Below are 23,012 nucleotides of genomic sequence, written 5' to 3' on the forward strand. Positions count from 1 at the left end.
TGCATTTACCTCATGCGCCTATGCAGGTTGCGGATGCGTCCACTGCAGGAGTTCTTCGACGCCCGTTTGCAAGCGGCGGGCAGCTTCGAAGACAGGATCTCGCTCAACGAGATTTTCCGCCAAGCGATCCGGTGGTGGGGCACCCGCGCGCATCTAGAGGCGGGCATGGGCTTTCAGAACTCGGCACATCAGGAAACGGTGACGACGGACGCCTCCCTGGAAGGGTGGGGATTGCACACCAGAGTTCTCCACGCAAGAGGCCTTTGGCTCCCGGAGGATAGGTCACTGCACATCAATGTACTGGAGCTCCTAGCTGTATTCTGGGCCCTCGGGTTGTTCCTTCCGTCCCTCAAGAGCAAGGTGGTGAGGGTCTTCACCGACAACATCACCACAATGTTCTACATCAGGAAGCAGGGGGGCACAGATCCCCAGCCCTATCCAAGGAAGCACAGAATCTGTGGCACTGGGCCGTTGCTCAAGGGATGTTCCTGGTGCCCTTCCATCTGGCAGGAATAAAGAACACCATCACCGACTCAGTCAGCAGGGAGCTGCGCTCGTGCCACGAGTGGGAACTTCGGCAGGATCAAGTGCATCTCCTATTCCGACGATGGGGCAATCCCCAGATTGGCCTATTCGCGACGGCGATGAATGCCAAGTGCCGCAGGTTTCCCAGGCTCGGGAGTATGGGCGATGCCTTCTCATTCCCCTGGGACGGCCTGTTCCTGTATGCATTCCCCCCGTTGCGACTCATCAGTCAACTCAGATGGTCCCGGTGCAGGATGATCCTCGTCGCACCGGCATGGCCGAGGCAAATCTGGTTCCCGGACCTTCTGGACATTTCACCGCCCCCCGTTCAAACTTCCGATGGACGCGGATCTGCTCGCCTGGGAAGGAGGCGCCATCCTCCATCACGGCCCAGGATTGCTGAACCTGCAGACCTGGCTCCTGCAGCGTTAGAGTTCGGAGGGTATGATATCCCAGCGGACTGCAAGGAGGTGCTTGCAAAGGCCAGGGCGTCCTCGACTCTCAAGTGTTATGGACACAAATGGAAGAGGTTCTCTGTCTGGTGCTGTGCACAGAAGATTAACCCTCTGTGGATTACGGCCCCTGAAGTGCTACTGTACTTGCTATCGCTTGCCAAGGCGGGGCTGGAACATGCTTCCATCAAGATCCATCTGGCGGCTATCTCCCGCTACACCAGAACTCCGGGGCGGTCATCTCTTTGGTCTCATCGCCTGGTGAAGGAGTTCATAAAAGGACTGTTCTGCTCGTTCCCGCCGTTGTAGACTCCAGCTCCGGCGTGGGAGCGCAACGTGTTACTGGCCATGTTCATGGGGCCGCCATTCGAGCCTCTGCATTCGGCACCGTTAAAGTTCCTGTCGTGGAAGACAGCGTTTCTTGTGCCCATCACCTCCACACGACGAGTGGGAGAGATCCAGGCCCTCTCCTGTAAACCTCCATACCTGACAATCCATGAGACAGGGGTACTGATGAGGACGCACCCCTCCTTCATGCCCAAGGTGCCATCGACTTCCATCTCAACGAGCCCTTGGTGTTACCGGTTTTCTTCCTGTCGCCTTCGTCGCCGGCTGAGAGGACTTTGCACTCACTGGATGTGGCTAGAGCGCTGAAGTTCTACGTGTACCGCACGAAGAGTCTTCGGAAGACATCACAGCTGTTTGTAAACTTTGGACCTGTGAACCAAGGGAAGGCCCTCTCGAAGGCTATCTCCAGATGGCTCTCCAGCTGCATCATGCACTGTCACCGGTTGGCAAAGCGACTGTTGCCTGGCCGTCCGAGAGCCCATTCAACCAGAGCGATCGCTGCTACCATGGCGTTCTTGTCTGGTGTGCCCCTGCTGGACATCTGCAGGGCTGCTATGTGGAGGTCGACACACACCTTCACGAGATTCTACTGCGTCAACCGGGATTCCAGGGAGGAGTCCAGTGTCGGCCAGGCAGTGCTGTGCAACCTGTTCGCTTGAAGGTGAGCCTGGTGAGGAGGTAAGAGATGCTTGATGTTGAGTTGTTGAAATGCTTAATGTTGAGCCTTGCCACCTCCTGTGGTTGTGCATGTGTGTACTGCTATGTATTCTTGTATTCATGAGCATGTGAATCCATGCCAGACCGCATGCTGGCGAAGGAACAAGTTATTTACCTGCAACTGTTGTTCTCCAGCATGGGTCTGGCATGGATTCACATGCAAACCCTCCCTCCTTACCCCTCTGCGGCTCTTCTCTTGGTCCTACTGCCACTTTACGTGTTACCAAATCTGAAGATGGCTGCCATAGGAGGGGCTTAGGTAGAGGGCAGTCATTGGCTGGGGACAGTATGACCCAGAGACCGGTGATTGGGTACTAGTAGAAAGACATTTTTCTTTACCGAGGATTCCCAGCCTAACGACGGGGAATATTCATGAGCATGTGAATCCATGCTGGAGAACAACAGTTACAGGTAAGTAACTTGGTCCTTTTTTACAGTACACACCATTTTACAGTGCAGTGGGGATACTTGTGTATCACCCTAGCTTTACTCTAGGGATTTTTGGTTACTTTTGTATGTGCTGTGGTGAATCTGGTGATGTCATCACTCCCTCTCAGGAGAAACTCCTCTCCCATATGGCAAGTGAAGGGCAGCCACTACTAGATCCCAAGCCTGGGGGTGGCTGCCTGAGGGTGGTCCATGTGGTGCGAGACAACCCTCATGGGAAGGAAGGAGACTCACTGGCAGGAACATGGCATCCACCTTATCACTCAAGGTATAACAACAACTCCCTGAATTCCCAAACCTGTATGGCCTATTGTAATATACAGCAAGCCCATATCACTTTGCACTGACAGTAGGGCTCTTTCCTATGCTTTTTGTGGAAGGACTGCGGCGTGGAAGAGCACAAGAGCAATACAGAGAGCTGAAGCTGCGGAACTAGACCCACTGTAGTGTTTGGATGGATTCGATAGGTGCAGAGACATTTAAAACCCTAGCACTGCAAGGAAGAGGGAGAACCACTATACCAACGTGGGTCGGGAAGCGAGGAAGAAGCCAGCTGTAGCAAGGAGCAGCAGAACTCCAACAAAAATGGGAAGGAAGAAGATAAGAGGGAAGGCGTCAAACTGCTGGGTTCATTCCCCGAAAACAACAATTAACATACAGACCAAAGAACCCAACAGTCATTTGTATCGTCTCTAAAGACCTAGAAATTCATAGATATGCCTACCTGTGTAATACAATTAATTCAAATTATATCAAAAAATACCCCCAGTATTGCTCTTCGCCAAGTTTCTGAGCGTATTCTCTCTAAGTAAACCCTAATCTTCCTCATCTTAGTATTTCCAGAAAGAAGGATACTATCTACCATACAGAGACATGAGGACATGTCTGGTATAGATGGGGTCTGGGTAGGGTACGTGGGTGAGGAAGGGGGTAATGCATGGCTAGCATACCACGTTCTCTCTGAATAGTCATCACTGGTCCAATAGGGGGTATCCCTCCCCATGAGATCCTCTCGCTGAGTACCAGCCCCAGGGGAATATCGGGAAGCAGCATCACCTCCCTGGCCTCATGAAAAGGGCCTTCACTATGGAATCTGTGACAACATTCTGGGATTCGTCACAGCCTATAATATAGTATTTCTGTACTTTGTGGACCCTGCCCTATTTCTGATGTACACCCACTGAGCAATGTACTTGATGTGGCGGCAAGTCCTGTCAGGTAAATCCTGACATTTTCTCTTTTCGCCACAATTTTGTTATACTATGGGATCTTTGGCTAAACACCAGCAGGCTTTGTACTGCTCCAGGCACACCATGCTCTTGCAACACTGAAAATCATGAATTGGACAGGCTGCACAATAAAAAACAGACACAATAATAGCCACCACACGTTTTCAAATTTCTGCACTTAGGCGCCTTTATATTAATTCATGTGAGGGGTCAGAAATGAGAGCTGGACACAATGTTGTCATGTTTTCACAATAAGATATTTATTAAAAGAAAAAGGTTAGGGAAAATGCCACTCTATCCCTATGCTAAAGAGGAGTGTCCCTGCCTATTAACCAAAAACGAAGGATCTGTCCGAATCAGGATGTCAACAACTGAAAAAAAACTGTCCTTGTATCCGAAACGCCCTATCCTGACCCTCACACTATGTGTAAGGGAAAATATCTTCAATTGGCCAAAAAAGTGTTCACAACAAAAATGTTCTCCAGGGCGGGAGCCTTTTGGTTCCGAAGGGTGGATGCCTTTCCCTGGGTTCTCAATTGTAAGATGAATAGTCACTTATGTAAACATTTCCTTAGTATATTGTTTGGACTCGCACGATTCCGGTTTAGGCAACCAGGTCTTTAACAGACTTTCTTTAATGTAACTTTCTCTGCGGTCTGGATAGCAATGTTTTTAACATACTTTCCAAAACACCAATCTTCCCTTTAACATTTCATCGGGCTTGCACATTACCTGGTTTACTCCCATGCCAGGTTTCTTTATGCAATACCACTTGCCTGGTGTCCTCTCCTGCCAGGTCTTTTTCTGCAGTGCCACTAGCCTCGTGCACACTCATGCTATATTAATATCCAGGCTTGCTGTCTTTCCTGTCAGGATTTCTCATATATTTCATTTGCCAGGTGTTTTTGGTTTACCCAGACTTCTAACCTGATTTTCTGTTTCATCACTATTGGAAGCTCACAGCCCTTCCTACAGTTCGATGCTTCCCCTCTACCCCCATTTATCCTGCCAAGGTCGATACATTGAGCACTATTAAATTGGGTGATTGCACCCAACACCACCTGTAACGAGAACGATTTCATTGGAATTCAACAGAATTATTTGCTTCGGTCTATGATCGCATACAAAAATGGATGAACAATTACTCTCTTGCTTTAAACGGTAGTAAGGCAGAGCTCATGCTAGTGGGCTCCAGCCAGCGACTGTCCAAATTATGTACAAGATATAGTCACTTTCTCATCAGGATCTACAAACAAAACATGCCCCTGGGTAAAAATTCGGTTTATACTTGGATTCTAATCTCAATATGAAAAAGCATGTCAATCACATCAAATCTGCATGTGCTTACACCACCAAACTCATCCGGCATATTAAACCATATCTTTCTGATAGTAATGTTGCATCTTTATTGACGGCACTAATAAAATACTAAGATCGACTATTGTAATAGTCTCTTTGCTGGAACTACAAAATGCAAAAGACTCAAGACTGCTCAAAATAATGCAGTGAGAGCAGTATGTGGACTTGCTTGCAGGACTCATGTCTTCCAGGCACGACATTTGCTGCACTGGCTTTCGGTGAGACACTGAATCTATCACAAATTTCTTTTCGTGGACCCATGAAAGTCTTCACCATCAAGCCACTGTGTATCTGACTAGGAGTATCCACAGAAATCCATTTGACGATCCCTATGCTCCAACGGCCACAATAAACTTCTTCAGCCTCGTCATTAACTGCAATCCTTTGGAGGTATTAGCTTCGATGTATCCGCTCCCGGCCCTTGGAATTCATTGTCCCAGTAGTTAAGAAATATTCCAGATCTTTGCCATTTTAAAAAAACGATTCAAACGTACCTCTTTAATTCTGATGACATTTGCATTCCCATTGTCCTATTCCTGTAAAGTATTTTGCACACTGAGGCCTCTGGGCGTGCTGCTCATTATAAAAAGTCATAATAATTTCTTAGATATGGGACTATTCCTTCAGGACGCATGCTATCAAACCTTGACATTTTGTCATCCACGTCGGGGGATGAAAGCCATCCTATAACAATAGGTAGTCAATAGTCTGTTGCACTCTTGCAAACCACTTGGCCCATAGTTTTGAAAGGTATTTTATAGAGGGGAATGAGATAGGGATAGGGTGTTTGGGTGTTGTAGGTATGCTCTGAAGAAGGCAAGGTAGAAAGTTCTACGGAGAGGGTGGCTGAAAGAGTGTTCGATAATTGTTTGGACATGCAGTGGTCTAGAGTGTAAAAATCTAGATTAAGTAGAAGTTTGGGGTGAAAATGCGCTCTACACCATTCAATTCTACAACTACGATCAAGATTCAGTGTTTTTGGTTTAAAAGAGTGAAGAACAGCCGACACGTGTTTCGACACTCGGGTCGTCTTCAAGGCTGAATTATTTCAAAATCAAATAATCCATTAACAATAATGTAAAAAGGTAAAGCAAAAGATAATGAAATAAAATACAACAACATGAGCCACAAATGCAAGTTGACATGGAAAATAACATACAATTATCAAAATGAAAAGTAAATGGTAACATTGTACCCATATCACATATCCAATTTAACATAATCCATAAGGACAAATCAACAGAATAGTGCAAACGAAAACCAAAAGAAAAATTGAAAAATGATATTACAGTAAAATGTTCAAATATATTAAAGCATACCATATCAGCAAGCGAGGGAAGGACAGATGTTGCGGAACAGACAATGCAGACGGCATGAAAGAAAAAACAATGTATTCTGATGAATGAAGTGTAATAATTACAACGCTTGAATAACTGTTGCTATATGTGCTTCAATAACCACTGTTCAAACCCATGCAAAGTTAAACACCAGTCACCGGATTAAAAGATAAATGTCATGATTTCCGAGCATTGGAATGATAAATGACCGAAAAGTGCACCTAGGGAAAGTACATCCACGTACACTAACTCATGATAAGTTCTACTCGGATATAGTAATGTGCGTACCCGCACGAAATTAAGGTGTACGGAAACCAAAAGATACCCGAGTGAAGGTGGGTATGTTAGTAATAGCCAAAGGAAAGCTTACCATCAGGGCTTAATGGTTGATAAGTAATATGCTCCTGTTGGAAAAAAGCCTTGTATCAAATTTGATAAAAATAAACAAATGATCAATAATCAAATATTGAAACAAAGATACTGGCACATACCATGAGGAGAGTAACTGGGTAAAATCCAATAAATTCACGTGGATAATCCACGTGAATTTATTGGATTTTACCCAGTATTCATCAGAATACATTGTTTTTTCATTCATGCTGTCTGCTTTCTGTTCCGCAACATCTGTCCTTCCCTTGCTGGCTGATATGGTATGCTTTAATATATTTGAACATTTTACTGTAATATAATTTTTCAATTTTTCTTTTGGTTTTCGTTTGCATTATTCTGTTGATTTGTCCTTATGGATTATGTTAAATTGGATATGTAATATGGGTACAATGTTACCATTTACTTTTCATTTTGATAATTTAATGTTATTTTCCATGTCAACTTGCAATTGTGGCTCATGTTGTATTTTATTTCATAATCTTTTGCTTTACCTTTTTACATTATTGTTAGCTGATTATTTGATTTTGAAATAATTCAGCCTTGAAGACGACCTGAGTGTCGAAACACGTGTCGGCTGTTCTTCACTCTATTAAACCAAAAACACTGAATCTTGATCGTAGTTGTATAATTGAATGGTGTAGAGCACATTTTCACCCCGAACGTCTACTTAATCATTTCATGAGTACCAAGTTGTGTGGATAGGTTGGTGGGAGTTGAATTGCTGCTACCACATCTCTGTATATTTCATTTCTCCCTAACCCTGACAAGTGACAAATAGCGCACAAGTATATAGTTGCGAATCTAAAAATCTAGAGACTAGAGTTTTGATCCAAGCTGTGGTTCTTCAACAAAGAATTGTATGAATCTTCATTTTCTCTTCTTTCTCCCTAGCCTTTTATATCGGTAGCACTGAGATGTCTGAAAGGCCATTGGCGCTATACAAAATACCATAAAACAAGACCTAACTTTTTCCTGTGCCTAAAAAGGAAAATATGAATTATAACATGTAAATGAGCAAAATAAAGTCTGTTAGGGGAGTTTTGCTAAAGTCCACGCTATAAAACTATCCCTTGTTATACAGGTGCCCAACTTAGTATAAGTCTGTACTACCCTAAAGAATCTTGGTAAAATGGCAGCACAGCCAGGCCTATCTTATGAGGAGGATGTGAGCTGTAGGTGAACACACTGAACCCAGTCAATTCAATAGCCCAAAGAAACTCTTATACACCAAGAGTTATATGTCAGGCTGGTAATATCCACATCCAACGCAGGAGCTGCTGAGTCCCACGATCCCACTAAGATGTCTAGCTCACAACTAAACTGAACAGCTGAGTACTAGACACCCCTGGGGGGAAGGGGGAAAAGTGGATAAAATAACAAATCAGACACTGGATCTTCTATCTTCATCCGGTCTCTGTATGAATGAAAATTGTTAAGCATTAAATAATATTACAAAACTAAACAACTATTATTTTATGAATATCAACAATCCTATCTGAATACCCTCTGCAAAAAGCCCAGAGGATGATAATTATTTCTATATATTTTTTTTAGTTTTGAAATAACTCCAACTCTTTTACCCTAAAAGCAAACTTTGGTGGTCATGTTTCATAACTGTGCTGCTGAAAACCAATGAACTGAATGTCATTACAAGTGACTAAACTGATGGAGGTTCCTTGTGGAAATAAATGAACTTGAAGAAAAGAAAATGTGTTTCCAAACAATGTCAATAAAACTGTGAACACAAACTCCAGAATGTCTCAAGAAGATGAGTCTTTTGAATGAAGCACACTTGAAAAAATAGTTGAAAACACAGAAATAATCTTTTGTTTTCCTTAAAATGATACTATTTCCTTAATCAGTTCATTCCATTTCATTTACCTCTCTTTATGGAAATAGTTCAACAACCAAAGGAAATACCATTTAATGTTGAGTGCAGTTTTAAAGTAAAGTTATTCCTCAAAAACGTCTTTGCATGTAATGAGATGCATTTGGAAGATTCCTCATATAATATGGTAAACAAGTCTTATATATTTTCCTCTTTGTTAAAAATACCTTGGCTCAAAAATAAATATCCTTCTTGGTGCTGCTTTTAAAAAACAAGGTTGCCTGTGCAGTCATTAACTTTAATAGCCTTTAAATATCATGTTTTCATGACTTAATCTCTGATGAATGAGTTTGCCATGTAAAAACACTGGCTTCACAACACAACGTCTTTTAATCCTTGCACTTCAGAGGAGAAAATAACAGAAGATAAGGCTAACTTTGGCAGTTCATTTAGATTAATTACATAAAAAGTACTTAGCTTATTTTTTGCTTTAGAAGACCTCTCAGCATTTTCTTCCACAGGGAAAATTAATTTCTTTAGAGTAGATGTAACTTGAATGAGTTGGTTCTTTTTCTTTTAGTGTTGAAGATATTTTCTTAAGAGTTTTCCAAGGCCCAAAACATAGGAGATAAACAGAAACATGACTAGCTCAGGAAACTAAACTAATGAAAGGCAGTTTAGAATGTTGGGAGTCACACCATTGTCAACCTGCCACCCAATCAGAACTCCTGCCTCTGCCCTCCATCTTGGCTTGGGGTATCTGCAGTACTCTGAATATGGAAGTTAAGGCCCAACCATTTTAACAGTGAAAGGACTATATTTAGTTTTTAAACCTAACAATGAAATAAACAAAGAACATAAGGATAATAATTCTTTAATTACCACCTATTTACTATGGAACCTGACAGTACCCCCTCTCCAAGCCCTCCCTCCCGGACCAGGCTTGAAAGGATACTTCCTATGAAATTTGGCGACAAAAATTGGAGCATGGACATCACTAGCAAATTCCCAAGAGCGTTCCTCAGGCCCAAAACCTTTCCAGTCTATTAAATACTGAAGTTTTCCACGACTTCTTCTAGAGTCCAAAATTGCTCTGACCTCAAATTCTTCAGATTGATTCTCCACTAAAACTGGACTAGGAGGAACTCCTAATCTAGTTCCATCAACAAATGGTTTTAACTGACTAATGTGAAATGTTGGATGTACTTTTACATTTTCGGGAAGTTTCAATCTAATTGCAACTGGATTTATCACAGTCTCAATCTCAAAAGGACCTATAAATCTTGGACTAAATTTAGTTCGACCCTTGATTTTCAAATTCTTGGTAGACAACCAGGCTTTATTCCCAACACAAAATTCTGGCCCAGGCTTGCGTTTAACATCAGCAAATCTCTTATAACTAGCCTTACTCAATTGAAGTGCCTTGACTGCTCGTACCAAATTTTCCTTCATAGTCTGTAATCTAATCTCAACTGCTGGACTACCAATGTCTTTCTCTATCTGTTCTCTAAGGAAACGAGGATGGAAACCACGACTACAGAAAAAAGGTGACATAGAAGTAGAATCCTTCATAGAATTATTATATGCAAATTCTGCTATCCAAATTAGATCTACCCAACTGTCTCCTGCTTGCAAGTAACATCTTAAGTACTTTTCCAACTCTTGATTAACACGTTCCACTTGACCATTAGTCTCGGGATGATATCCAGATGTTAATTTAACTTCCACACCAAGACTTCTACAAAAGGCGCTCCAAAATTTTGAAATAAACTGAGAACCTCTATCGGAAATCACCTGACTAGGTAAACCATGCAGCCGAACAATGCCTTGAGAAAAATGCTGTGCCAAACTTTCTGCAGTAACTTCCCCTTTAATTGGAATAAAATGACTTTCTTTAGTAAGTAAATCAACAACAACCAAAATTGTAGAACAACCCTGATCCTTAGGGAGATCAACTATAAAATCCATAGAAATAGTATGCCACGGATGCGGCGGAATTGGAAGAGGTTCTAATAAACCCATTGGTTTACCCACATGTGACTTGGCTCTAATACAAGTCTCACAAGTCTTAACAAAGTTTAAAATGCCACTTCTCATTGTATCCCACCAAAATTCCCTCCTGACCAATAAAGTTTTTCTAAACCCTGGATGACCTGAGAGTTTTGATTCATGACAATCAATCAAAATTTTTTCACGGAGCTTCTCTGAAGGAAGATATAATCTAGTGTCGAAATATGGTAAACCATTTTTAATTTTTCTCACTGGGTCCTGTCTCACCCATTCATCCATTTGTTCAGAAGTCATACAGTCTTGAATTTCTTTAGAAAAACTTCCTTCATCAAAAACTCCCGCCACAATAAAATGTTCAGAGGAAATCACAGGTTGTTGATCAATCTCCTTCAATTGTTCACTACCAGGAAACTGACGAGACAAAGCATCTGCCTTTCCATTTTGACTTCCAGGTTTAAAAGTAATTACAAAATCATAATCTGAAAAGAATAATGACCATCTTAATTGTCTGGGTGTTAAAGTTTTAGCTGATTTTAAAAATAAAAGATTTCGGTGATCAGTCAAAACTGTCAGTGTGTCTAGCTCCATTTAAATAATGGCGCCATTCCTCAAAGGCTGCCTTGATCGCTAAAAGCTCACGATCCATGATGGTATAATTGATTTCAGCTGAAGAAAATATTTTGGAAAAATAAGCAACTGGATGCAATTGTCCAGTGTTTTCATGCCTTTGAGATCAAACCGCTCCCATAGCCAGATTGGAGGCGTCTGCCTCAACAAAAAAAGGCTTAGAAGGATCAGGATGTAAAAGCACAGGTCCTGTAATGAAACGATCTTTCAAAACCTGAAAAGCCTCTTCAGCTTCTTCACTCCAAATGAATTTTACTCCTTTCTTAAGAAGTTTAGTAATAGGAGTAATGATTTGAGAGAATCCTTCGATAAATCTCCTATAAAAATTGGCAAAGCCCAAAAAACTCTGCACCTCCTTAACTTTAGTCGGAGATGGCCAGTCTTTGACAGCCTTAATCTTCTTTAAATCCATCTCCAACCCACCAGGAGTAATCACAAAACCAAGGAATTCAACTGAAGAAGTATGAAATTGGCTTTTTTCCAATTTTGCAAATAAATGGTTTTCTCTCAATTTTTGTAGGACCAATTTTACATGACTTTGATGTTGTTTCAAATCTTGTGAATAAATCAAAATATCATCGATGTAGACTACAACAAAAATGTCCAGAAACTCACGTAGCACTTCATTAATAAAAAACTGAAATGAAGCTGGGGCATTACATAATCCGAAAGGCATCACTAAATATTCAAATAATCCATACTTAGTCTTGAAAGCTGTCTTCCATTCATCTCCCTCTTTTACTCTAACAAGATAAGCACCTCTCAAATCCAATTTAGAAAATATTTCAGCTCCTTGTATCTGATCTAATATAACTGAAATTAAAGGAAGTGGATATCTGTTTTTGATGGTTACCTTATTTAGAGCTCTATAATCAATACAAGTCCTCAATGTTCCCTCTTTTTTAGGCACAAAAAATAAAGGAGATGCCACCGGGGACTTGGAATGTCTAATGAAACCCTTTGCTAAATTTTCAGTTAAATACTCCTTAAGGTAATCGTTTTCCTTTTCAGTAAGTGCATAAACCCTGCTACAAGGTAAAGTGGCTCCTGGTTCAAGTTCTATTTTACAATCAAATGGTCTATGAGGAGGAAGACCACCTGCCACTACCTCATCAAAGACATCACTGAATTCTTTGTAGCAATCAGGTAACTCTCCCATAACAGCTCCAATAGTATGAGAGTGAAAAAGAGCTCCAACCTCTCCTAAGAACCTTGCACCCTTAACATCATCAATCTGAGTATCTTCAAGGGATTTACCTTCAAAACAATGTTCCTTACAAAAATTGGAATTTAATTCAATCACCCTTCTGCCCCAATCAATCAAAGGATTATGATGTGTAAGCCAGGGCATGCCTAAAATAATCTTCAATTGTGGAGCATCGATAATCTCAAAAATCAACTCCTCTCCATGGTTCCCTGCCATAATCATTAGTAAGGGAGAAGTTTCATGTGTGATTGGTCCTGAAGTTAATTCTGATCCATCCACTGAACTAACCTGCTCAGATAAAACCTTCTTCACTAAGGGAATACCTAAACTCTTTGCTACTCCCCAATCCATAAAATTCCCAGTTGCTCCTGAATCAATAATCACAGGACCACTACCCACCAATTTCTTTTAAAAAATCAAGGATACATTAATTGTTATGTGAGGAACTGCCGCCTGAAGAGTATTGGCTACTTGATGATTCTTGCCGTCAGGATTTTGTACTTTCTTTGGAGTGTAAGGGCAGTTCCCAAGAAAATGTCCACTCCTTCCGCAATAAAGACAGAGATTATTATTTCTTCGCCTATCTCCTTCCTCCTTAGAAAGAGGTCCTCTAATTCTTCCTGAACTTTCTGAATTTTTTGACCTAAAATCTCTATTTACAAACTCCAGCCTAGGTCTATCAAATCTAGGATTAGATTTATTCTCTTGTTTATTGTCTCCCCTCCTACGCTCCAATCTTCTTTCATAGAGGCGAAAATCTAACTGTACAACTAAATCCATCAAGGCGTCACAAGAAGTTGGTCTATTTGCCACCCCAGACAAGGCGTCTTTAAATTCATCCCTTAAACCTCTGTAAAAAAGGGATGCTCTCTTCTCTTCTGGCCAGTTACTTTCAACAACTAGAGTCTTAAATTGGGTAATATAACTTACTAACTCTCGATTCCCCTGTTTTAACTCCAGCAGTTCACCATCAACTTGTAAGGATTCCTGACGTTTATCAAATAGCTCACTGAACTCCTCCTTAAATAATTTAAAATCATGCAAAGCTAAATCTTTTTGTTTAACCAACACTCCTGCCCAACTAGCAGCCTCCCCTGAAAGATAAGATATCATAAATGTTATCTTTGACATATCAGAAGAAAACACTTCCGGCCTACTTAAAAAATGTAATTCACATTGAGTGAAAAATGTTTGAAATCTTTTAGCCTCACCAGAAAAACGTTCAGGTGGTGCCAGAGGCACCGGTAAAATTAAAGACTTTAAACCTCCAATTGCTCCTAACCCAGAATCTCCTCTCTGTCTAGAACCTTCCCTTTCCAGAACTGGAGGTTCCAAAATCTGTTCTTCTCTCCTACCTACCAACCTTTCTTCTGACATTTCCTGAATATGTGTTACCTTAATATTTAACTCCTCAATCTTTTTATTTAAAAGGACATTCTCATTTATAGAAACCCTTAATTCTTCCCTCAACTCCTTAATCATATCCCCCAAGGCTTCCATAATTATTCTGGGAAGTGGTCTCAGCAGCTCAGGCGAAGTTAACTACTTGGGCCTTTCATTCTGTCAGGCTGGTAATATCCACATCCAACGCAGGAGCTGCTGAGTCCCACGATCCCACTAAGATGTCTAGCTCACAACTAAACTGAACAGCTGAGTACTAGACACCCCTGGGGGGAAGGGGGAAAAGTGGATAAAATAACAAATCAGACACTGGATCTTCTATCTTCATCCGGTCTCTGCATGAATGAAAATTGTTAAGCATTAAATAATAATACAAAACTAAACAACTATTATTTTATGAATATCAACAATCCTATCTGAATACCCTCTGCAAAAAGCCCAGAGGATGATAATTATTTCTATATATTTTTTTTAGTTTTGAAATTACCCTAAAAGCAAACTTTGGTGGTCATGTTTCATAACTCTGCTGCTGAAAACCAATGAACTGAATGTCATTACAAGTGACTAAACTGATGGAGGTTCCTTGTGGAAATAAATGAACTTGAAGAAAAGAAAATGTGTTTCCAAACAATGTCAATAAAACTGTGAACACAAACTCCAGATTGTCTCAAGAAGATGAGTCTTTTGAATGAAGCACACTTGAAAAAATAGTTGAAAACACAGAAATAATCTTTTGTTTTCCTTAAAATGATACTATTTCCTTAATCAGTTCATTCCATTTCATTTACCTCTCTTTATGGAAATAGTTCAACAACCAAAGGAAATACCATTTAATGTTGAGTGCAGTTTTAAAGTAAAAGTTATTCCTCAAAAACGTCTTTGCATGTAATGAGATGCATTTGGAAGATTCCTCATATAATATGGTAAACAAGTCTTATATATTTTCCTCTTTGTTAAAAATACCTTGGCTCAAAAATAAATATCCTTCTTGGTGCTGCTTTTAAAAAACAAGTTTGCCTGTGCAGTCATTAACTTTAATAGCCTTTAAATATCATGTTTTCATGACTTAATCTCTGATGAATGAGTTTGCCATGTAAAAACACTGGCTTCACAACACGACGTCTTTTAATCCTTGCACTTCAGAGGAGAAAATAACAGAAGATAAGGCTAACTTTGGCAGTTCATTTAGATTAATTACATAAAGTACTTAGCTTATTTTTTGCTTTAGAAGACCTCTCAGCATTTTCTTCCACAGGGAAAATTAATTTCTTTAGAGTAGATGTAACTTGAATGAGTTGGTTCTTTTTCTTTTAGTGTTGAAGATATTTTCTTAAGAGTTTTCCAAGGCCCAAAACATAGGAGATAAACAGAAACATGACCAGCTCGGGAAACTAAACTAATGAAAGGCAGTTTAGAATGTTGGGAGTCACACCATTGTCAACCTGCCACCCAATCAGAACTCCTGCCTCTGCCCTCCATCTTGGCTTGGGGTATCTGCAGTACTCTGAATATGGAAGTTAAGGCCCAACCATTTTAACAGTGAAAGGACTATATTTAGTTTTTAAACCTAACAATGAAATAAACAAAGAACATAAGGATAATAATTCTTTAATTACCACCTATTTACTATGGAACCTGACATTATATTACAATATATTTCTGTTTTATACACAAGGCAGGTAAGTAAATACTCTTCACAATACTTTTTAAAAGTGACTGCTTCACTTGTAGTTGCTTGTGTTACAATTGTTAGTGACACTAATAAGAGTTCTACCGTATTATCAGTACTACCACGCACTCACACAGATTACAGATACATGGTAATTGCATTGATGTAGTAAAGTCACATCAGGCAAAGTCTGTGGGAAGGAAAAGTATTATTTATTCACGCTTTACCAATAGTATATGTTCTAGTAACACTTTTCAAGGCTTCTAATGCTTTGCAAGTCCAATCCCTAACTAGCCAAAAGTCAGTGTATAAGTAGAACAAAAAGTATTATGTAGCAGCACAAAAGGCAGATACTTTAGTCACTAGAATAAAAATGCCTTAGCAGGATAACACAAGTTATAGGGACCGTGCGAAGGACTCCCTACTAGGACAAATTCTGTGTAGCCTGGGCCAGAGGTATGCGTGGACACCCCAACACCTTGTAACGCACTCCAGTCACGCTAGAGTGACTTTCCCTCTTTAGATAAGTTCTACCTTTAGCCCCTGAGTACCTTCGGTTAGAAGAAGTAAATGCAGCTGGATTCTTTCCAGTGAAGCAGCAACAGACCCAGTTTCCTGATTTCTCGGTCTGGCAACGAAACAAAGGACTCTGAATGTGATGTCACAGCAGCATTCGTGAGAAAGGACCCTCAGCTTGGATTTCTTCGGTCTCTCTTGCTGATCTGCGGTTTTGGTGTTTTTTTTTCAGCTCCAACAAAGAACGGTTATCGCCTGGTTGATCTTCCCCGGTTCTTCAGTCCTGTACTCTGTAGAGGGGACTTGGATGAGTGGGATTGTGCCTCTGGTTGTCCAACTGGAGCTCACCAAAGTTCTGCCCAGATTTGTCCACGCCAAGACATTGCACTGAAAATGGGTCGGTGGTCTCCTAGTATTCAGTTTGCACCTCTGGAAGGGAGATGGCTCGATTTGTAATTTGTCTTGTGGCTGTTTGGTCCCACCAGCCAAAGAAAGGGAAGGAGTCCTCCTTGGAGCGCCTCTGTAGACCAGAAAACTGGGTCAGGACAGCAGTGGTCCCTTCACGGTTATTGGAAGGGCCTGCATGCGTCTCTGGTCGTCTTCAGCTTTGGAACGTTTGTTCCAGTGGTTGACTTGCCTTCTACCCCAGGACCCTCACCTTATATTCGGATTTTCCACTCACTCATCTGCAAACTTGCAGCATTTTACAGAAAGGGGCATGTGGCTGTCTAATCAGGACAGCAGCCCCCCAGTTGGAACTGGTTCAATTCAGGCGCTCTGGCAGACAAAGGACAGGTGAGTGTTCTACTCCTCCCCTGCTTCTTGCCTTCGCAGACACACTGGAGCATAGACAGGGACACCCAAGGGTTACAGCCAAAGGCAAAGAACACACAGACATCCCCCTGCCAGAATGGTAAAAGAAGGGCTAACAAAGGACAACTACACGAGAAATGGCAGAAAAAAAAAAGAAAAAAAAACACCATGTTAGAACATAGGTGACCAAGACTGTGAATGCAGTTTGCGGTAGACAAAAGCACACGCCCACTGCCACCAGCCATGAATGTAGGGTTGTCACAGGGAGAAGGGGGATACTGGGTTTCCCCTTAGCAATCTCTCATTGGTTAAAGTTTTAGGAAGGATACAAAGTATCCCTCTATCCTTAAGAACAGTAGTTTTTAAGGATGGCAAAATAATCGCAAAGGATAATCCAAAGGGCTCCCAGCAACACTGCTCTTAGGGTGCTCTGGGCTGCAAAAGTTAAACACAGATGCCTTTAAAGAGATGTGAAGAAAAGCAGACTCCATAGAAAAGGTAAAGCGCAGAGAACAGAGTTCCAAAAGTCAGAACAAAATAAGAATGAATGAGGGGGAAAAGGCTCCCCTCATTCAGGATTGAAAGAAAAAGGTCCAGAAGTTCAGCATAAAGTGCCAGTGGTGGGGACATTGGGGGGGGTGATTGGGGGGGATTGGGGTGGGGAGGGGGATGATTGTGGGGATTGGGGGGATGATTGGGGGGAGGGGGGATGATTGGGGGGTATTGGGGGGGGGATGATTAGGGGGAGGGAGGATTGGGGGGGAGGGGGGATTGGGGGAATTTAGCATAACACTGATAAATCTCCAGAACAAAGTACATAACCTTGTATGGTTTGCATTGTACGTTACTTCATCCCTTGCCACTATGTGCGGTTTGTGTAATCTGACTTCACACGCCATATTGTTTCTTTCTAAAGCATTCTACTGCTCCTTGGAGCTAGAACTGCTGTACATCAAATACTTTAAATATAACCTGCTTCATGTCTGAATATCTTCCAACACAATTTGTTACATATAACCTCAATCAACTGCAATCCACAAACTAACACCTTCTACGAGGCTGCCTCTAAATAATGGGCGTTGTGGCCTCTATGAAGAGGCACCAATATATAATATAGAAGATTCCTTGGTAGAAAACAAACTGATAGGCGGGCACTCTACGTGGCAGTTCCACCTTGTGACTGCTGCAGCACAAGTCCTTGCCAGGCCCCTACGAGGGTCTGCAAGTGGATCTGTCCCTGTAGGCACAGAGTAGCACCATTAAGCCATGACCATACCATGTAGATGTCCAGTTCGGAATCCCAGCAGTGTAAATTCTGGCCCACAAATCCCAAACTCTTATGGCCTTTTAAGCGACCGATGTCAGGACTCTGGCTCAGGTTATTCAACTTGCCTCCATGCTGGCTGATTCTGCATAGGACCAGAGACGCAGGAAACTGAGAGTAGGAGTAGAGCCAAGGGACAATGAGAACATGTTTGTGCTAACAGATTGAATGTGTGTGCGTTTGTATTCGGGATTGCATGTGAGGAGTGGCAGGAGGAAATGGGGCAATGTTAGGAGCAGTGCGGTGGTAGAATGGGGTACCGAGGGGCAGATGGCGATAGATCTGATTACTTGGGGCCAGACATGGGGATAAACGCAGCTCTGCAATGCAAATGGGTGGTCAGAACTCACCACTGAGGGTCACATGGCCGTTGAACTCTGTATTGAGGGACAAATACAGGGCATAACTTATCACCAAGTGGCAAATTAGGGTACAACTCAGCACAGGGGGCAACCTGGAGCGAGAACTGTCGGATGCAAGTATGGCAAAAGTGGCTCGGGGAGACGGGACTCAAATTCAACTCCATCTTGCCCCTCATTGGAAGCAGTTTCAAGGACAAGAAAGATGGAGCCGAAATATCTTTCAAAAGCAGTCTTGGCTGAACAACCTTTTAGACTAAAAATGATTCAGACTCTTACTATTTTATACAACCATGCTGCAATGGATTTTCAGTTTTGGTAGTGGGGTGTTGTGTCTTTGCAAACTATGTTTTAGGGCGGGGGCTGCCTTACCTAAGATGACCATTGCTGAGTCCAAAGTGTCACTCGACTTTAATTTTGATGCCTACATTCTCGTCGACTTCCCCCGATTCTCACCCATACCTGCACAATGCTGCAAGACAGGGCTGCTGTTCATGCCCAGTATTGCCAAACTTAAACTCTTTCTCCTTGCCTGCAAATGGATGCATGGGCTAGCCACAAGCCCCCTCCCACTCACCTATCTGGCTTACTCCATCCCTTGCTGCTCCCCCCTCTCTAAAATCTTTCATTTGCCTCAACCTCTCTGTCCCCCATCCTCCCGTCACTACCTCTTGCTCGTTCACCCCATTTACTCGCCACCAAAAGAACACTACACTGTCCCATAAACTTCACCTCTCTAATTTCAAGGCTGCCCTGAAAAGGCATCCCATTCCCTGGACGCAGTGCAGAGCTGCGTCACCCACCGATCGGTATCTCCGCTTTACTTCGCCACGTACACTTACTTTGACATACATTTACTTGGGTATCTGTTAAGCTTTGCCGTTTTATTTATAATTCTTTTTTGCCAAATGGCAACTTTGCTCATTTTACCACAGAAAGCCGGGGGAGAACCCTCCCCCTTATATACCTGACCCATAATTGCCATCTGTGGTAAAAGAGGTACAGAAATTCGGCAAAAGGGCGGTATACCTCAACTTTGTCCTACAGTCACTTCGCTATACCTTTACTTTGTCATACTTTTACTTTGTCTGCATCTTCACATTGCGAAGATGGTAATGGATGTGGTTAGGGAAAGCGCATGGTTAGGTTTGGGACCAAGGGGCAACAGGGGGAAGAATATGGGGTAAGAAAGAAGGGGGGTCTGCGACAAAGTAAAGGTCTGGCAATGTAAATGTGACAAAAAAAGTGATGGAATTGTGAATGCTGGCTAAGTAAAGCCTTCCATCTCTCCGATCTCACACACACAGCTGTCCCCGAGCCCCAAACACTTAACTTGTACAGAGTTGAAAACATGGAACTGATAATCTTGTACAATGTGTTTGTGTATATTCTCACATTCCTGTCTCGTAACATGTGGCCCTGCCTCCCTAGTAGACCTGGTTATTGAACCTGTCACTGCAACTCGGTAACCACTGTAAGCCCCCATCCATGTGATTATTCCAGTCAGCCATCCATGCTCATTTACAGTTTCTTGTGGACCATATTTTACTAGGGTAAACAAATGCAACAGTCATGTCTCTTAAGCCAGGACTGAAAGCATATTTGTCTCCTTAATACTCTGTTTTTTTTTCTTTTTCATCAATGTTACTTAGGGTTTTGGAGCGAGTGTTTGCGCGCCATGTGGAACAAAACCGAGATCGCCTCGATGAGGTATGCCATTCCCATTTTGACAGTTATCTAAAATGTCTTGTACCAAGGTTTGATGAGCGCAGCAATGATGCCATTATTCCAAGTATTCTTTCCTGGAAAGTAACAGTATTATTGAGCATGTTATTAAAAATAGCTGATTGACTACTCATGGCAGAACTCGCTTAGAAGGCCATTGTGTATTTTATTTTTCCCCTGTTACACCCAGGCATCTGTGCTCTGTGGCAACACCAGATTCTCAATGCATTTGTGAATAGGGCAAACAATGTGCACAAGAAATGGGCAGTTGAGCTTTATTTTCATCCTTGTGAAGCACTGGTCTTTTCTTCGTGCACCGATGACCGCTAGAGAACATTGTTTCTCTACATCACCACGCGTAACGATCCAGCATATATTGCTGCAGCATAATGTATGTGGATGCTCCACTTTATATTGCAGCAAAGTATGTTGGGAATACTAAACCTGTGCTACTGTAATATTGACCTATGTGTTTCAAGGATAAAATGCAATACACTCTATTAAACGAGTTTGCTCTTTTTTTTTATCACAGGGAAAAATGCACCACCTACTTGATGTCCTCAGAGCAGACCTGGGGTGTAAGATGGATACCCCTGAAAAACCCAGCAGCATTGAATTTCATAATTATTTTCGCAGAGAGTCATTGAAATCTCAGCCGCCATCCGATAACGAGAAAAGTGATCATTTAAAAAAAAAAACGACCTCACCATCAGATGAGAAGTTTCCACAGAAGGAACAAAATGCTCTGGAGGAATTTCTGGCTCTAGATCGTCAGTCACCTCAGCCTGAGAGTAAGAATGAGGGCAAAGCTCCACTTCCAGCAGCGCAGCACGCAGGTCCTGTGGTGATTGATCAGGTCAAGAATGATGGCAAAGGGCCACTTCCACAAGCTCGCCAAGATGGAAAAATAACAGAGGCCTCGCTTTCAAATGAGAAGTTTCCACAGGCGGACCAAAGTGCTCTGGAGGAATTTCTAGATATAGATCCTGAGTCAACCCAGCCTGAGAGTAAGAGTGAGGGCAAAGCTCCACTTGCAGCAGCGCAGCACCCAGATCCTGTGGTGACTGATAAATTTCAGCATCCTCTCCTGCTGCGCAGAGAACTGGATCACGCCCAGCTAGATAAGGACAAGGACAGAGTGTCCCCACCGGCGGGTCGGGAACGAGCTCTCCTCTCATTGGTAAATGTAAAAGAAAGGGAAAGGGTAGAAATAGCAAGCACTTCAGAACCATCATTTGATAGCAACTCCTGCTGCGATTATGAAAACACAGAAGCGTCCACAGAATTTCAATGTCTAGAGCGATACTTTGCAGACTCTGTCAGAATCTCCAGGAACAAAGATAGGCCTCTTTTGAGTTCAGCAGAGAACCTGGGGGCTGACCCAAGCGAAATAAGTTATGTGCAAAAGAAAAACTATTGATCAACATCTTTAAGAATAAATTCCTGCCAAAGTTAGTAAACTCAAAAACAGTATCTTTGTGATGTTTCCTTTGCGTGAATGCTCCAACGTGAAACTCAGAAAACCAGGATCAATTCTCAGACGCAGAAAATGTGTTCTAGAACGTCTAATAAAGCATTGTAGGATGATGAATAGTACCAAAATCAACCTTGAATGTTGGTGTAGCTATTTCTATTCAAAGAAAAACGAGCATCTTAAAAATAAGATATTTTAATGTATAGTTTTTAAACGCAGCTGGCATTTTAAAAATCATTTTGATGTGTTTAAAGGGTTGTATCAGAGGATGTCAAAATGTATACTCAATGGTGTGATAGTGGTTTGCAAATTTGCGCCTGTCCAGTTCAAGTGAATATTGTTTTATTTCCCATGAAATGTTCATTGACTTACTCCAATTGGTCTAGAGTTACTATTTGTGCATGGCGAAATTAATAATGTGGCATATCTCAATAGGATAACATGTATCCAAAGCAATGTGAAAGTTGTCTATTTAGCTGCATTTTTGAAGTTAATGCTTCCAGAATTCCAGCTGTATGATGGCAGGTCAATATTGCATATACAGGAGTGGTTCTATGTTTATAGACCACACAGTAAAGGTCACACCTGCGGATGCAGCCTTTTGTGCGTGGCCCTCTCCCCTTCCTTGTCAGGGGGGTCCCCCCAAGACCTGACTGCTACGTGGCACCCTTCGTCCCTTCCCCCTGCTCCCGCCTCCCCACTTACCTCCCTGGAGCTCTGATCTCCAGCTACCGAGTTCCTTCAGCGCTATGCAGAGCACGTACCCGGAAGCCGGGGCAAATCACAGCGCGCTGTTGTGTGCAACCTTTTGTGACTTGGGATTCCGGGTAGACACTCTGCAGACTGCGAGCGACAGGTGTGTGATTTTCAGGGGCACAGACTCCCTGGCACTGGGAGATGGCAGGGTCCCTCTGGAAGGCACGCCATCCTCTGATTCAGTCTCTTGCATCACCAGCATTCCACGGTATGTTTATATATCGAAGATTCTCCTCGCAGTGGGCATCATGGCACTGAAATACGAAGACCAGTCTCACAATAATGAAGATCAGTGTGGCAAGCAGACTACATATGTTATTTTGTGAGTTTTTATTTGGTGCCTAAAAGCTAGATGTTTGCCAATATTATGAAGGCTTCTGTCAATACTGTTCCAGAACCTAGCTGCATGTCCTGTAAAAGATCTACCTCCAAAGCATGTGTGTCAGTAGCTGAGAAAATGCAAGACGTGTTTATTCTTGGATGTCTGTGATCGGTCAGA

At 42.2% G+C, this 23,012-nt stretch overlaps 1 protein-coding gene across 4 annotated transcripts in view; it reads left to right on the forward strand.

Annotated features, from left to right (window-relative positions):
* SPATA7 (spermatogenesis associated 7) overlaps positions 1-21,889 on the forward strand; it is a 466,226-nt gene extending 444,337 nt beyond the window's left edge. For all 4 annotated transcript variants that reach the window (XM_069637949.1, XM_069637946.1, XM_069637948.1 and 1 more), the window contains 2 exons: positions 20,211-20,268; positions 20,816-21,889. In XM_069637949.1, the coding sequence (XP_069494050.1) occupies positions 20,211-20,268; positions 20,816-21,703 (946 nt within the window). In that variant the 3' untranslated portion in view covers positions 21,704-21,889. The remainder of the gene's footprint in view (positions 1-20,210; positions 20,269-20,815) is intronic.
* The last annotated feature ends 1,123 nt before the right edge of the window (positions 21,890-23,012 follow it).

The sequence above is a fragment of the Ambystoma mexicanum genome, chromosome 14 (assembly GCF_040938575.1).
Source record: "Ambystoma mexicanum isolate Mex_15411 chromosome 14, UKY_AmexF1_1, whole genome shotgun sequence".
Classification (NCBI taxonomy): Eukaryota; Metazoa; Chordata; class Amphibia; order Caudata; family Ambystomatidae; genus Ambystoma; species Ambystoma mexicanum.